At 42.7% G+C, this 15,142-nt stretch overlaps 1 protein-coding gene across 33 annotated transcripts in view; it reads right to left on the bottom strand.

The window, feature by feature from the left end:
- Hace1 (HECT domain and ankyrin repeat containing, E3 ubiquitin protein ligase 1) overlaps window positions 1–15,142 on the bottom strand; it is a 108,345-nt gene that overhangs the window by 22,248 nt on the left and 70,955 nt on the right. For 17 of the 33 annotated variants that reach the window (XM_087597874.1, XM_087597875.1, XM_087597877.1 and 14 more), the window contains 6 exon segments: window positions 14,871–14,958; window positions 10,432–10,543; window positions 10,240–10,337; window positions 9,972–10,059; window positions 5,607–5,756; window positions 4,776–4,972 (listed from right to left, as the gene is read on the bottom strand). In XM_087597874.1, coding sequence (XP_087454000.1) covers window positions 4,776–4,972; window positions 5,607–5,756; window positions 9,972–10,059; window positions 10,240–10,337; window positions 10,432–10,543; window positions 14,871–14,958 — 733 coding nt within the window. 33 annotated transcript variants of the gene reach the window in all.

Here is a 15,142-nt window from a genome sequence, read left to right as displayed (position 1 = left end):
ATGAGGGAGGACCTGTTCCCACTGGGACCAGCTCCTGTTTCCACGCACACACACCACTCACATATGCATGTACATACACAATACCCATACATACATGTACACAGGAAGGGTCACTGGGGCCAGCTCCTGTTCAGTAAGAGATGCTGTCTCAGTGGACTAATGTTCCCGTGCACACACACCCCTCACATATGCATGTACATACATAATACCTATTCATACGTGTACACAATAAAAATCTTAACAAGAGACATGAAAATATTCTGCACTACTCAACTGAGCTCTGCCTACTTTCGCTGGACTCCACATACATCAGAGTAGCACTGTCCCTACCTACATTCGGTTTTTAAATGGGTTCTTGTAATTATACTACTCTCCCTCACATTTTCTTCTATCCCTTCTTAGATGACTTTCCACATTAATTTCAGTGGCCAGACCATTATTACCAGTTGTCAATTTGTAAACATCAGCTCCTTCATATGCCAATGTTCACACTGCCAAAAGAATGCTGGTATCAATTATTTTTCAGTAGAATAATAAAATTCTACCACTACAAACTCTGAACTGCTCTGACAGAATCTGCATTGATAGAAAAACTCCAAACGGTTCTAAAGGTTTCCTTATCGCTTTATAAGGAGTGCATCTCCCAGCAGAATGAATAACAAAATCAACATTTCTTGACAACTATGACTTCAAACACCCACTACTACTGCACACTAAATTCCAGCAGGAGTTCATGAGCCTCTAATCTTTGCCTTGGAATGCGCGTATCAATTTTAAGGAAAATGACTATTTTAAGAAGTGTTGTATCTTAGAGATTTTACGTATTAGCCAGGTGTGATCACACACCTGTTAGCATCACACACCTGTAATGCTAACTGACACAGAAAAGAGCTAAGGCGGGACTATCACGGTGAGGTGAAAACTAGCCTGTAATATGTCAGGAGACCTGATTTGAATGAGAATTGTCCTCATAGGCACATAGATCTTAATATTTGGTCTGCAGTGGCTAAAACTATTTAGGAAGATCTAGGAAGTACAGCCTTGTTGACTGGAGTATGTGACCAGGGATAGAGAATTAGGTGTGGTCTTGTTGGATCAAGTATGACACCAGGTATAGATGGGCCTTGAAGTTTCAAAAGCCCAAGCTGTTCCCAGTACAGACACAGACACAGACACACAGACACACACACACACACACACACACACACACCAACTGCACTCTAGTGCCTCCTCTGTTACCACTGGAGGTGGAAGGCACTCCATGAACTGCCTACAGTGGCCACACCCCCTTCATGTCCACACCAGTGCTGTGCTCGCACAGAGTCTCACCAGCTCTGGGGAGAACCTTCCTGAATGTCCCATCAACCCAGCCAGCAGCACATACATGATAAAAGCTACGGTGGGGATAGGTCAGAAGCACTGGGGCCTTTCTGTGGGGTAGAGGTACATCTCACTCTATTGCATTTTACAGTTCTGATGTGGGTAGGGAACGATCAATAGTCCTAGCTGCTTGGCTATATAGGCTGTGTCCACCCCACCCCACCCCAAAAAACCCAAAACCAAAATACGTTGAATTTGCTCAGACACAAAACGACGCAACTCTATGCACTGTGCCCTCCCTTGGGACACTGCGGAGCTCCCATGGGTCTCCAAGCAGTGTTAACGCTGAAGCTCTGGGGCTGGGTGGCCTCCTGGGGCTGGGAGAGCCACCACCTGTACCACCGAAAGGTGAAGGGGATCTGCAGTCGCCTGGCCCTGTGCTCGGATCCGTGGGGTCCACACCCCGGTGGTCAGCCAGGGCTTTGACATTCGCACTACCTCACGGCCAACTGCCTTGAATGGTGGGCACAAACACTACTGCAACAGCTGCGTCTCTGTCAGCGCTGACCAAAGTCACCCAATCACCGACATGTCCCAGAGTTGGCTGAGTGCAGCCACCTGGGTCACCGCGTCACACCGTGCTCACTCTTCATTCCGTAGGCTCCCATGTTCTTTGTATGTAAGTCCACAGGAGAGGGTAAAGCCTCAGCTCCCAATTCTGTTCCCTATAACCGAACCTGATATTACTGTGTAAGTAAAACACATAAAAGCTTAGAGTTTTCAATTCATAATTATGTGAAGTGAATAATGTGTTTTTAGACTACTATCCCCCCTCGAAAATTTTTTTGAATTGTTTTTGACTTAACAAAAATGCTAATAACAATTCTCTATCATAGGAGAGAATACTGATGCTGGTGAGTTTTAAAATGTGACCATGACTGACAAATAAAGAGCTCGATGCGAGGAATTGGATACTTCCCCTCAAGCTACGGTCAAATATGCCCCTAAGACCTGTTTACAATACAGGCAATTGCAACTGCTCTTGGCTTTACCTAAGCCCCTACTGCTGAAAATGCTCTACACACTAACCACAGGACACAGAGAAATCAGGTTCACGCTGATTCCTTCTTGCTGGTTGGCTTTTACAAAACCAGAAGGTACTAAGTAGGTGTTCCTGGGACAAGAGTCATTAACAGTCTTTCTCAGCTGCGAACTACAAATGACCAACAAGACAAGATGAGCTCACAGGTGCAGTACTAGGACAGAGGTCATGGAGGCAACCAACCACTTTCTGCTTGCAATTAAGGTCGACTTCACAGAAGGAAAGACATGTCTGGTAATGTAAATCTGGCAAAGAACCCATCAAAGTTCTACATCACTCTCTACCTTAGACTGGTGCAACTCCTACATCTCATCAGAGAAATGTCAGTGGCTGGCGGTTAACACAGAACTTCCTAACTGGTGAAGTCTCAGCCTAAGTGGAGTGCTCAGCCATAAATGGGACAACTGTACCACAGCCCTCCCTAAGGCGTGGGACCACAGGAGACATAGGGAGGGTATAATCGAATCAAACCCATTTCTTCGGGACATGACAGGACCACTGTACTCGTGAATTCACAGAAGTTGTATCTGCCTGCCGAAGACCTGCCCAAGACCAAGCCAATCAATGTCCGAGTACGGATGGGAAGGGTTCATGAGCCACCACCCTCGCTGAGGAGCTTCTGTAACTTGGTGGCTTCTGGGGGCTGCGGGTGAGGGGGGAGCAATGAGTTTTCTTTCCTTAAGGATATGGCTCCTGGTGGGTGGACCAGTGCACTAGATGGCCACACACACTGAAGTAAAGGAGAAACTGGACGGCAAGATTGATCTTAGTGAACGATTAAAAAACAAAGGGGGGGGGCGGAAAACTGATGAAGGGAGGGGAGGTGGGAGGAGCTCTGGGAGGAGTAGAGTGGTAAAATATGATCAATATGCCACATGACATTCTCAAAGAATAAAGATACTTTTTAAAAACGTGACATCCTTGAGTCTTTTACAAGGAGTACACATTTTAATAAATCTACAGTCTGCAAATTTTTAATATGTATAGCAATATAAAATATTAAATGCCACTGATCTTTAAGTCAACTTTAAAACAAATACCGCATATAGATGACATATAATAAAAACAAGTTATATATGTGTGTATTATATACATACGAAATCAAGAGGTAGTATTTACGGGAACATAAAAGCACACACAGTTTAAACACTCTCTGACCTGGTGCAGAGAAGACGGCTCAGTGAGTAAAGTGTTTGCTACATACGCCTCAGGTCCCAGGAACCCATGTGAAAGCCAAGAACAAGAACAGAGGTGTGCTTCTGTAACCCCAGCCTTGGAGATGACAGACATGGGTGACTCCGGGGAATCACTGGCCACACAGTGAAGTCAAAATGGTGAGTTTCGCGTTCCTTGAGAGATAGTCTCTCATGTATACAATAAGGAGAGCAAGCAAAACCATCGAGCCAACTACCTGGAGACTCGGGAAGGATAAGAGTGGCTGTCCTCTCAGCCATCCCTAGCTCTCTGGAGATCGTCCCTGTGCCGCTGCAGGCCTGTGGCAGGAGTCTGCAAACGTGAGTGAGTGAACGCACATCTAGAGCTTTGCCTCCGCTTCACACATTACCCGGCCACTCATTTCCTCACTTAGAAGGTATTCTAGGAAGCACACTAGAGAGGTATGTCACACAGTAACTGCAGTACGTAACCTGCTTCTCAGACCACACCCACTTCTGTGGAGAACATTTACATCCACCTGCACCTACACAAGTGTCCCCAGAGGATAAGTCTCTAAGACAACTGTCACACTGAAGTATACAGTTACACTAAGTGTTAATAAACACTGTTAAACTGCCCCTCCCATAAAGGTAAAGAAACAACTGAGAACAACAACCCATTGTCAACACCCGGCTTCCATGTGCATCAGCACTGGAGACACACCTGTTCACACATGCAGACACCACTTACATACAAACATACATACAGACAGACACACACACATACACACGTACGCACGTACATACATACAAACATACATACGTACATACATACATACATATGCATGTACATACATACAAATAGATTCTTTAATATCTAACTTTAAAATATACAGTACTGATTGCTGGACATGTCATCATTTAGTTTACATTTCCAATTAACTTTTTCAAAATGCAAATGCTTAACTTGTACAGTCAGCTAAATAATAGTCTAAATTACGCTAACGACCAACACATCCCAGCACTAGGCTAAAATGAGTCTTTCTAACTCATCTTAAATGTTAGTTTGCTTGACTTAAGTACGTTCATCTACTAGCAAATGACAAAGTAAGTTTTTCTAGCAAATGCTGGAATAATTTAGAGAAGCTGGCATCGGGGCCATTATGAAGAATGACTGAGGCAAAACTCTGGATACTTACTTTGTTATTTTGTGTCACAAGAATACTTCCACCCCCAGGCTTTAACGGTACCTCTTCCATAGCTCCAAACACATCAGTCTCAACAGAGAAAGTCAGTTCTAGACCCAGGTCACTAATGTCATTGTCTAAAATCCACTGCAGATTTTTGGCATATTCTGGATCGATAGACGCTACATCTTGGTAATTCACAGGAATACCTAAAAAGAAAATAGCAGAGACAGCAGTCACAATATAGGCACTTGACTTCCCTCTACCTATTTAACGGTGAAATGCTGCCCTCTACAGATACTCTGGAAAAAACCCACAAAACATAATCAAACTTGCAGCCTGCTTTAAACGGATGCTAATTTCTAAACTGAGAAGTCCATTAACTTAAGCTGCTGTTCTGTCTTCATCCTTACGATGCTGTCTTTCTTGGCAGCAGCCATTTAGGAAGCTGTTATAGTTTCCGAACTGCCGGCTACTGTAGGTACAAGCATACAAGGCAATGCTGTGTATAAACACATACACACTAAAAGGGAAGCAGAAAAAACCTAAACGTGATTTTAAAAAAGGTGGAGCATCTGTCTGTCCCTCCAGCCCCCAGATACCTTAAAAAAGAAGGTGGAGCATCTGTCTGTCCCTCCAGCCCCCAGATACCTTAAAAAAGAAGGTGGAGCATCTGTCTGTCCCTCCAGCCCCAGAGACCTTAGGAACACAGATGGTGTCTAATCAGAGCAGTAATTATTTCAACAAAAATGGCAAAATCGGCACTACTTAACCAATCTGTTCTCTCTAAAAGCTGCAGGAAAAGCAATGTAAATGTCTTCAGAAGTGAGAGTAAGTCCATACCAAGAATGTGTTTGTAGAAGGATCGTGTGAAGTAAATATTGACCAACTGCCTGTGATTCAAAGCTAATCCCAAGATCTGTCCAGCAAACCGGAAATAGTTCAAGTGATCAGGATTGACATAGGAGTTGCTATTGGGCTGAAAAGTTGTTCCTATTGAAATAAATACATAACAGTAAGATCTATATGCAGAAGAGAGGACATTCCAATGCAGGTAAATTTATTCTCATGTAATTCGGCATGGCTACAGTTATATTATGCAGACTACGTCGTGCAGTTCTTTTATAATCTGTAACAATACAGCAGAACTGGAAGCATAAACGATATCATAGGCTCATACCTCCCAGGACAATCTGTGCACAGAAAGTTATGAAATACTTCCGATTGGTACCAAAGAGAGCCTGGTAAATATAGTAAAAGATCACACACGCATGCAAACATTGTTCTAGAAACTGCAGCAGTACTGTTCAACTACAAACCTGGCAGGCATTGCTTCACATCTGTGCATGCCCAGTATTCACTAGGTTTTGCATATTAAGACAAGCAAACTATGAAACTATCCATACTTAAGGAATCTAGGTACTGAGTGTGAGGCCTATTAATACCAATTAATGACTGGAAAATCTGCCCACCTAAAACTTTTCCTATTCTTTCAAAAAGCAAATAATCGAGTTTAAACAACTACTGAGGATGTGAAAATGAACAGAACAATCGTATGACCACTCTAAAGCCTATGCAATCATATGATTCCATTTTTGTGAAGTATATGATAGAACAGACAGAATAGAGGCACAGTAAATTACTGACAGAGGAAGCTGAGTCAAGGTACATTTCTACTCAGGATGATGGACAGCACCGGAATTAGACTCAGTGATGACCACACTGCACAGCAGAAGCACTTAATGCTAACGAACGATCTACTTCCTAATGGCTTCAATGGCGAGCTGTATGTTTTATCAGAGGAGGAAAAGAAAGACGGACAGACACAGACACAGACACAGACACAGACACACACACACACACACACACACACACACACACACACACACACATACACTGACTTCCAAAAAACCTAGCAAAATAGTGAAATCTAAGGCACACCTTGACTTTAATTCATTTTAACATGAATTACAAACTCATTCATATACAGTGAGTTCGTGCTTTACTCTTCTATTCTAGAAACAAGTCTTAAACAAATGCAAACTGATAAAATTAGTGAAAAAGCACCAAAGAAAATGAGGCAGGAATTGGAAAGTGAGTATCCAGTCACCTCGAATACTTCTTTGACAGGATTCACTTGGTGCTTCACAGGCCCTTGATTTGCTAGTACAACACTGGCGTAAACTGCAGCTTATTTAGGTGTGAGGTAACAACTCTGGAAACTTGGGACGGAATGATTTAAGTAGGCATGTGAAACATATCTGTCACTCTGAATCGCCCCTCACAATCATTTCCTATGCAAGGCAGGAGGAGGCATTGACAACCAGAAAAGACTTCAAAGACAAACATAACTGTAATTCCACTGATAAAACAGTCTAAGCAGAACCATATTTTTACCTCTATATGAGATAATACTTTGTTATAGATGAGTCAACAAAGACTTAGGTGACCTCCCAGCTCTGCATACTCCCTCACTAGCTAATAAGTTTCTGAGAAAGCTGGTTCTTAAAAAGAATAGATTTCCCTGGGTTCGGTCCCCAGCTCCGAAAAAAAAAAAAAAAAGAAAAGAAAAAAAAGAATAGATTTTTAAGGGGTTGGGGATTTAGATCAGTGGTAGAGTGCTTGCCTAGCAAGGGCAAGGCCCTGGGTTCGGTCCCCAGCTCCAAAAAAAAAAAAAATAAAATAAAATAAAATAAAATAAAAATAAAAATAAAAAAAGAATAGATTTTTAGGGGTTGGGGATTTAGCTCAGTGGTAGAGCGCTTACCTAGGAAGCGCAAGGCCCTGGGTTCGGTCCCCAGCTCCGAAAAAAAGAACCAAAAAAAAAAAAAAAAAAAAAAAAAAAAGAATAGATTTTTAAAAAACTAAAAATAGTACATAGGCAAAAATCTTCAGCAAAGTAACTTTTACTTGAAAACTACTTACAAATATAAAAGTTTATGTAAACCCTGCCAGCTTAAGTTTTAGTATTAAAAACCACTTATCTGGGACTGAACAGTGCTCAGTGGTAAGGTCACTTCCTGCGTTTCCAGTGGATCAGAGTTCCATTTCCGGCATGCATGCCTGTAACTCCAGTTCCAGGGACCCAATGCTCTGAGCTCCACAGTCCCCTCACATGAACACCCACACACACACACAATTAAAAGAAAATTTTAAAAGTCTAAAAAATTTAAAACTGATTACTTTTCAAGTAAAAAGGGTTTATTAAAATATTTTAGGAAATAGTAAACATTATTTCAAGAGGGAAATCCTACTACATAAGAAAATATTTCAAAAATTAAAAAAAGAACATCTAAAATTTACTTTCCATTTTCCACTGCCAGGGGCTGATGAGTTCATGTATCAACTAACTAAACCCTTATTCTAAATCACAGACTGTGATTGCCATCATTGCTAAGTGAGAAATCCAAAGCTCTTAAAGGTTACACTTCTGGCCCAATACCAACAGAAAGAAAGACCCATCCAGGGTTCACAGCTGCCATCATTGCAAAAAGCCAACTCTGAACCACTGCACTGCACCCCGAACCACTGCACTGCACTGTGAACCATTGCACTGTGAACCACTGCACTGCACCATGAACCACTGCACTGCACTGTGAACCACTGCACTGCACCCCGAACCACTGCACTGCACTGTGAACCACTGCACTGCACCGTGAACCACTGCACTGCACCCCGAACCACTGCACTGCACCTCGAACCACTGCACTGCACTGTGAACTACTGCACTGCACCCCGAACCACTGCACCGCGAACCACTACACTGCACCGCGAACCACTGCACTGCACCGCGAACCACTGCACCGCGAACCACTACACCGCACCGCGAACCACTGCACCGCACCGCGAACCACTGCACCGCACCGCGAACCACTGCACCGCACCGCGAACCACTGCACCGCACCGCGAACCACTGCACCGCACCGCGAACCACTGCACCGCACCGCGAACCACTGCACCGCACTGTGCACTGACCTTATCTGGCCAGACAATAATTTACAATACTATAAACATTGGGTTTATCTAACAGTCCCCACATCATGAATCCTTAAATCCTAAATCTAATCCCTTCAGGACAATGAGCTGTAACAGGGACTCTTTCACTGAGTTGTAAGTTACTAGTACTATGATGCCCCCTGCCCTGCCACCGCCAAGAAGACTCCCATGAAGTACAGAAATCAGTACAACACTAATGCAACACCTTAGTCTGCATGAGTCCACCGCCAGTCGTCACCTGCACCATTAGGAAGGACACCTAAGGGCTCCTCCACACATGCACCTGAACTGACTCAGAGTAAGGAACCTTAAGGAGGAAAAGTAAGACTGTACTACACTGAATCCAGCTTTTAAAATAGAGGCCTATGTAATGAAGCTTGCTGTCATAAAATCACAAACGCCAACTTCGCCTCCCAGCAAACGACCAAAGGTTACAGGGTGGATCCCTGCGTAACTTAATTACTGCAGGTGTGCGGGAGACAGGCGCACAGTTGCATGCCCAGCCTGCGCTGGCCCTGCCCCCCTCACCTCCTCGCCTCAAGCAGGCCTGGGACGCAGTCAGAAGTTACATTAGAAAGACAGTTTCTTCTTTCAAACACGGGGGCAGTGTTTTCAACCCCGGTCTCACTTCACATGTGTGTTATTGTTAGATAGTTCTCAAATCACCCTCCAAAATAAGTTGTAACCACTGATATTTAGTTTATGATATCAAATCATCTTTCTATAGGTTTCCACAAGGTTCATCATAGAATGTGGTTAAGTACATGCTTCTCAGTTCCCCAGTTTCGATCTCTTAAAAGGACTAAAATGAAGCCAGTAAGAGAGAACATCACAACCAACAGACTTTGATTTTCATGATAAATAGATTTTAAGGCAGAAATGCCCAATTCTGTTTCCAAATAAAGATGTATTTAAAGTCCATCTACCATCACTTTATAAAAGAAAATGTTAACTAAAGATACTAATGTGGTAAGGCAGTCAAAGGCAGAAGCAAACGGTCCTTGAAGTGAATGGATCTTAAGGTTCTCAAGAGAACTTTTCAGGCCCTGAGAAAAGCATCTGGAGACTGACTGGTTACAGGAAAGCTATGGGACTTCAGTTTTCTCTTCCGTGACATGGGAGCACACACAAGACAGACATCAGGGCTGTTACAGGAAACAAAGACCAAACTCTGATACAGTTTGAGGAACATGACAGTCACAGACAACTTACCATCTGCTGACTGGGTAAACAGTGCATAGTCAGGATTGACTATCTCATTAGACAGAATATCAAACCATTCACGTACAACACCTTGACCCTGAATTCAAGAAAATAAAATTTAGCAACAAGAGAAATACACTGTCTTTGTCTTTTTATCTTAACTAATAACACACGGTGTCACCTGCTTCATTTATCAGGCAAATATCCGACTTGTAACGTGTGCTCATGCATACACCCAGCACGCCCTCTTCAAAGTGTGTTCTATGTATGTACCCACCATGCCTTCCTCTCCATGAAAGCGCACAGCGATCCCCTGCTTCAGCTTTGCACAGTTGGCCTTTGATACGATTTCACAGCTACTCCTAAAAATAGAATCTAAATATGTAGTACTGGTTAATTTCAATACATGAAAACCTACGCCACCACACGTTGTGGCTTATCCAGCCGTCGGTGCCGTTGTGACACATACCTCTGTGAACCAGGAGAATGTCGTTTTCACTCACTGGTCTGTGCACCATGTCTGAGTCTGGCTGTCCTGAGTGCAAATGCTCATAGAACCATTCACAGCGGTCTTTGAATGGCTACCCCAAAAATGACAGGAAAAACGTTATCAGTATTTGAGCCACAATCATTAATGTTCTAACTTCTCAATAAACATTCACAAAAAAGTGATCTTAATGAAAACACTTTAACTAATGTATTTATAATTCCTGTTCTCAACAAAAAAATAAAAAATTATATAAAAATATCAGATATGTAACAAAATATTCGAAATTTCTTTTAAATCTAATGTTTATATGGATGCATTTTGATAATCAAAAAAATTATACTGACTGTATCATTTAAGTTTTTAAAAAGTCAGCTTTTGAGCTTGAACAATAGCTCAGTAGTCAAGAGCGCAGCTCTTGCAGAGGACCTGAGCTAGGTCCCCAGCACCCATAGCAGGCAGCTCCCACTCCTGCCATCCCAGCTCTGGGGAATTCAACGTCCTCCTCTGATTCACAGGCACCTGAACTTACATGCACATAACACACATCACTCATGTACACACATTACTAAAAGTAAAGGAGTTTAAACTCTTCTTTCATGCATAGTTCACTCTTATTTCTTTTCTTAGGGATTTAGACAATAGACAAAATGTCCTTCAGCCTTCCCTGCCTTCACCTTAAAAACAGAAAATTACAAACTCTAGAAAAGAGGAGTCAAGCTCTATATTTTACTCATCTGTAAGGGAAAGCAAACTCAGACGACCTCAAACTTTTATGATTGTTTAGAAATTACTATTAAAGATAAAGTAATACAAACACTGCAGGTTATTGAGTATGTAAGAATAGTTAAAAAGTTGAGGTAATAAAGAGTAACACACTATACACAACGGCAATCCTCAACACTGACGATCACACTCGAGACAGACTGAGAAACTATGGCAGAGGACGGGGACAGAGGCTTTGCAGGACCACAGTCTGGACTCTGGCTCAGCTCAGTAGAGCTCGCTCAGGAAGCAGGAAAACAGGCAAGTCAATTTAAGGAGACAAGGAAAAGGCACAGAGGGTGAAGCTGGGTCCCTCTGGAAGACGCTGCGACAATAGCGGCATAACTGGAGCTGTATCCCTAACAGGCTGAGGGAGGAATGGTCGTCAAAGTCCCTGAGCACATAATTAAGGATGTGGAGATCCACACAAAGATGCAGGAACTGGGACTGTCAGGTATGGCTGACACTTCACTCTAGAACCCTATTTTGTTCTGCCTATGTACGTGCACCCCTTCTAAGACCACACTGGACAGCCTGCACGCGCTCGCTCTCGCGCTCTCTCTCTCTCTCTCAAACAAGGTACCAAGAAACCTCAGAACCACCTCGAAATCCCCACCAGTACTGAGCTATCTGCATTCCACCTGTGATCATAGACTCGTGTACTCAGGTGCACTCCTATACCCAGTACAAAGAATAGGAGGACGGATCTGCCCAGAATTGGCTTTAAGTTCATGAGCAGTAACAGTTTCCTAAGTAAAGGTTTCAGGAGAATCATCTATTACTATCTTATGCCTATGTAGAATTGAACATGCATACGATTGAAGTCAGACATATTATGGGAAAGGACATGTGAAACAGAAAAAATGATTATATGTTCTAAAGTACTAATCACACAGGAAACTGCCCGTGCTTCCTTAGTAACCAACCTCCATAAAAGGAAGACCCTAACGACAATTGTGACTCTAATTTATGGGGCACACAGTCAATCTTGATGGTGTAACAGTCTATAAATGTACTATCACTACCTCCTAAAAAGGGCAACTTGTCACTTTTGTAAATTTGTACAAATCCATATTTTCAATTATTTGGTTAAGAGGCCAAGCCCCTGGAATGTTCCAGATCCCCACTATTATGGTTTCTTGGTGAAAGGAACCATGGTAAACATGGTAATCAAAAAGTGTGCATATAGAGGAAGACCACACAGGAAGCTGTGATGGGGTCTGGTTGCAGTAGGAAGGAGGGATGACGAGGTAAACGTGGTCCTAGTGTTTTATCACAGCAAGAGTAACTCACAAGGACACTTGCTCTCCTCAGGTCTTCTTGTCAGGGTATTTTCTTGCAGCAATAGGAAAGTAACAATAATGCGCTAGCCCCTTTCCTACAGCACTGCCAACCTCTTCCACTCTGTGGTATTCTGTCACCAGAGGTTTAAGAGGGAAAGACTTTGTATTTCTGTACAAATACCATCTAGAAGAGCTTTAGAAATCAGTCTTTTAGCAAGTATGGGCTACACCTAGGCCCCCAGACATCTGTAGCAGATATGCGGCTTGGTCTTCATGCAGGTCCTGAACAACTGAAGCAGGGGCTGTCCCTGGATCTATCGCCTGCCTGTGGATCCTGTTCCCCTAACTGGGCCACCTTGTCTTGCCTCATTGAAAGATGTGCCTAGTCCCAAAGTGGGCTGATATCCAGGGGAGGTCTCCCTCTTCTCAGAGAAGGAGGGAATGGGGGAAAGGAAGAGCTATGTGAGGTGGGGCACTGGAGAGAGTTGGGGCTTGTAATCAGGATGTAAATGAAAAATCAGAATTTTTGTGAATTATATGTGGAAGTACAGTCACTCAGAAAGTTGAAAAAGGAGCGTACCCCTTCAGCTATACTGACATATGTGTCTGTATTTTCATCTTCGATGCCTTTGCCTGCCTGCCTGCCTGCCTGCCTGCCTGCCTGCCTGCCTGCCTGCCTGCCTGCCTGCCTCCCTCCCTCCCTCCCTCCCTCCCTTCCTTCCTTTAAATGTTGGCAGAACTCTATCACGTTCCTGAAACAGAGTCACCCCTAACACTGTCCTGGATTATAATGCAGATCTAGCTTTAGAACTGTCTCTTCTTACCTACATACAATTTCTGCCACAGTCACCAATGTGATACACTTTCCTATTTTCATGCTCTGTTTTTCAAGCCTTTCAGAGTCACTTAAAACTCTACTTCCTTTTTTAAATCTCTCTTTATTATAACACCCAACAAAATCTCTTCTCTGAAAAGAACCTCGTAATGTGATAGTGACTAACTTATAGGTAGATTTACTTTCTTCCCTGTTGGATTTAGTTGCAATCTCTTCCAGGGTCTGAAGAAACAGCTCAGTGATTAAGATGACTGGGTGTTCTAGTCCCAGTCCCCACACAGTGGCTAACACCTGTCCATAACTCAAGCTCTAGAGAATCCAATGCCCGCTTTTGGCCTCCATGCACACTGTATTCATGTGGTATGCATAAGCAAGTAAGAACACTCATAATAAAAATAATTTTTAGAAAGATCCTCTTTACGGACAAAAGTATTTCTATTTCTAAAACTGCCACCACATACCAAGAATACACAGCAGTTTTAGATTTTCCTATTCCTAGATGATCTCCGTATTCTAGGTGACAAAGTCAAGGTCCCATGGGAATGTAGCTCACTGGCAGACTGCTTGCTTTTAGCCTGCACAACGACTTGGTTTAATCCCATACAGCACATAAATCAGGAGTGGTGAAATATGCCTACAACGTGAGCACTTAGGACAGGCAGGGACCAGAAGTTACACAGTGACCATGACGGGTCTGGGAACCTGACTCACAGAGTTTTAATTTATAAGACAAACAAACAAACAAACAAACAAAACCAAAAGAACAACAAGGTTCAAAGATGCTAGGAAATGCAGCTAGATCACATAATACAGAGCGAAACAAGCTTTCCCCACCATACTTCATGAAATACAGACAATGCCTAGCAGAAGAAAAGGTTGACAAATCAAGTACATTTGGAGAACGGTTGAGTTAGATCACTATTTTTGCAAAAGGGTTTAACAGTCCTTTAACAGGCTACTGATGTGTTTTATAAATTCCCAAATGGCCTGGTGCTATTTCCTAAATGTACCCTTTCCTCAAAGATCTTACAAAACTAATCCAACTAATTTTAAAACGTGGCAATGTACTCTGCTATCTCTGCACATGCCTTTGTATACAGTAGACACTCAATACGCATTCCTAGAAGAAGAAAATTCACTTCTCACACTAAACTACCATGCAGTTCCACCTCCCACGCAGTAATTTTAAAGTAAAATTACCAAACAAAATTCTAATCTAAAAATTAATTTCGGCAGTCTGGAGAAATGGCTCAGAGGTTTAAGAGGACCAGGATTCCCAGCACTGACATGACAGTCTATGACTCCAGTTTAGGGGATCTGATAATCTCCTCTGGCCTACACAGACACCAGCCATGCACATGGCACACAGACACAAGGCAGACAAAACACCCACATGCATAAACATAGTAAATGACAAGATTTTATAATTAGAAATATTAAGAACTTAGGAATCCTGACCCCCGCACTGGCAGCAGAGACACATGCATAAACATAATAAAATGACAAGACTTTATAATTGGCAGCAGAGATGAACAGACCTGTGCCTTTATGATGTGCATGAATCTCGACATCAGTTCAGGACATTCAAGAAGAAAGTGAAAATGGTCAAATATAATTTTGGGATTTCTAAAAGAAAAATAAAGCAAACAATAACTATCATGGAGCGAGGAGCGAGTTCAGACACACAATGCTGAAGAAGAAGAAAGACAGTCAGTCCCTGCCTGCTATGCTTTGGCTAATGACAAATTACGACTTTCAGTAGTAATGGGATTAACTTTATCTGCTTAGATGAAGATGCATAAGTAGAAAA

This window comes from Rattus norvegicus, chromosome 20, assembly GCF_021556685.1.
Source record: "Rattus norvegicus strain SHRSP/BbbUtx chromosome 20, alternate assembly SHRSP_T2T, whole genome shotgun sequence".
Taxonomy (NCBI): domain Eukaryota; kingdom Metazoa; phylum Chordata; class Mammalia; order Rodentia; family Muridae; genus Rattus; species Rattus norvegicus.
This window is presented reverse-complemented; position numbering and strand designations above follow the sequence as displayed.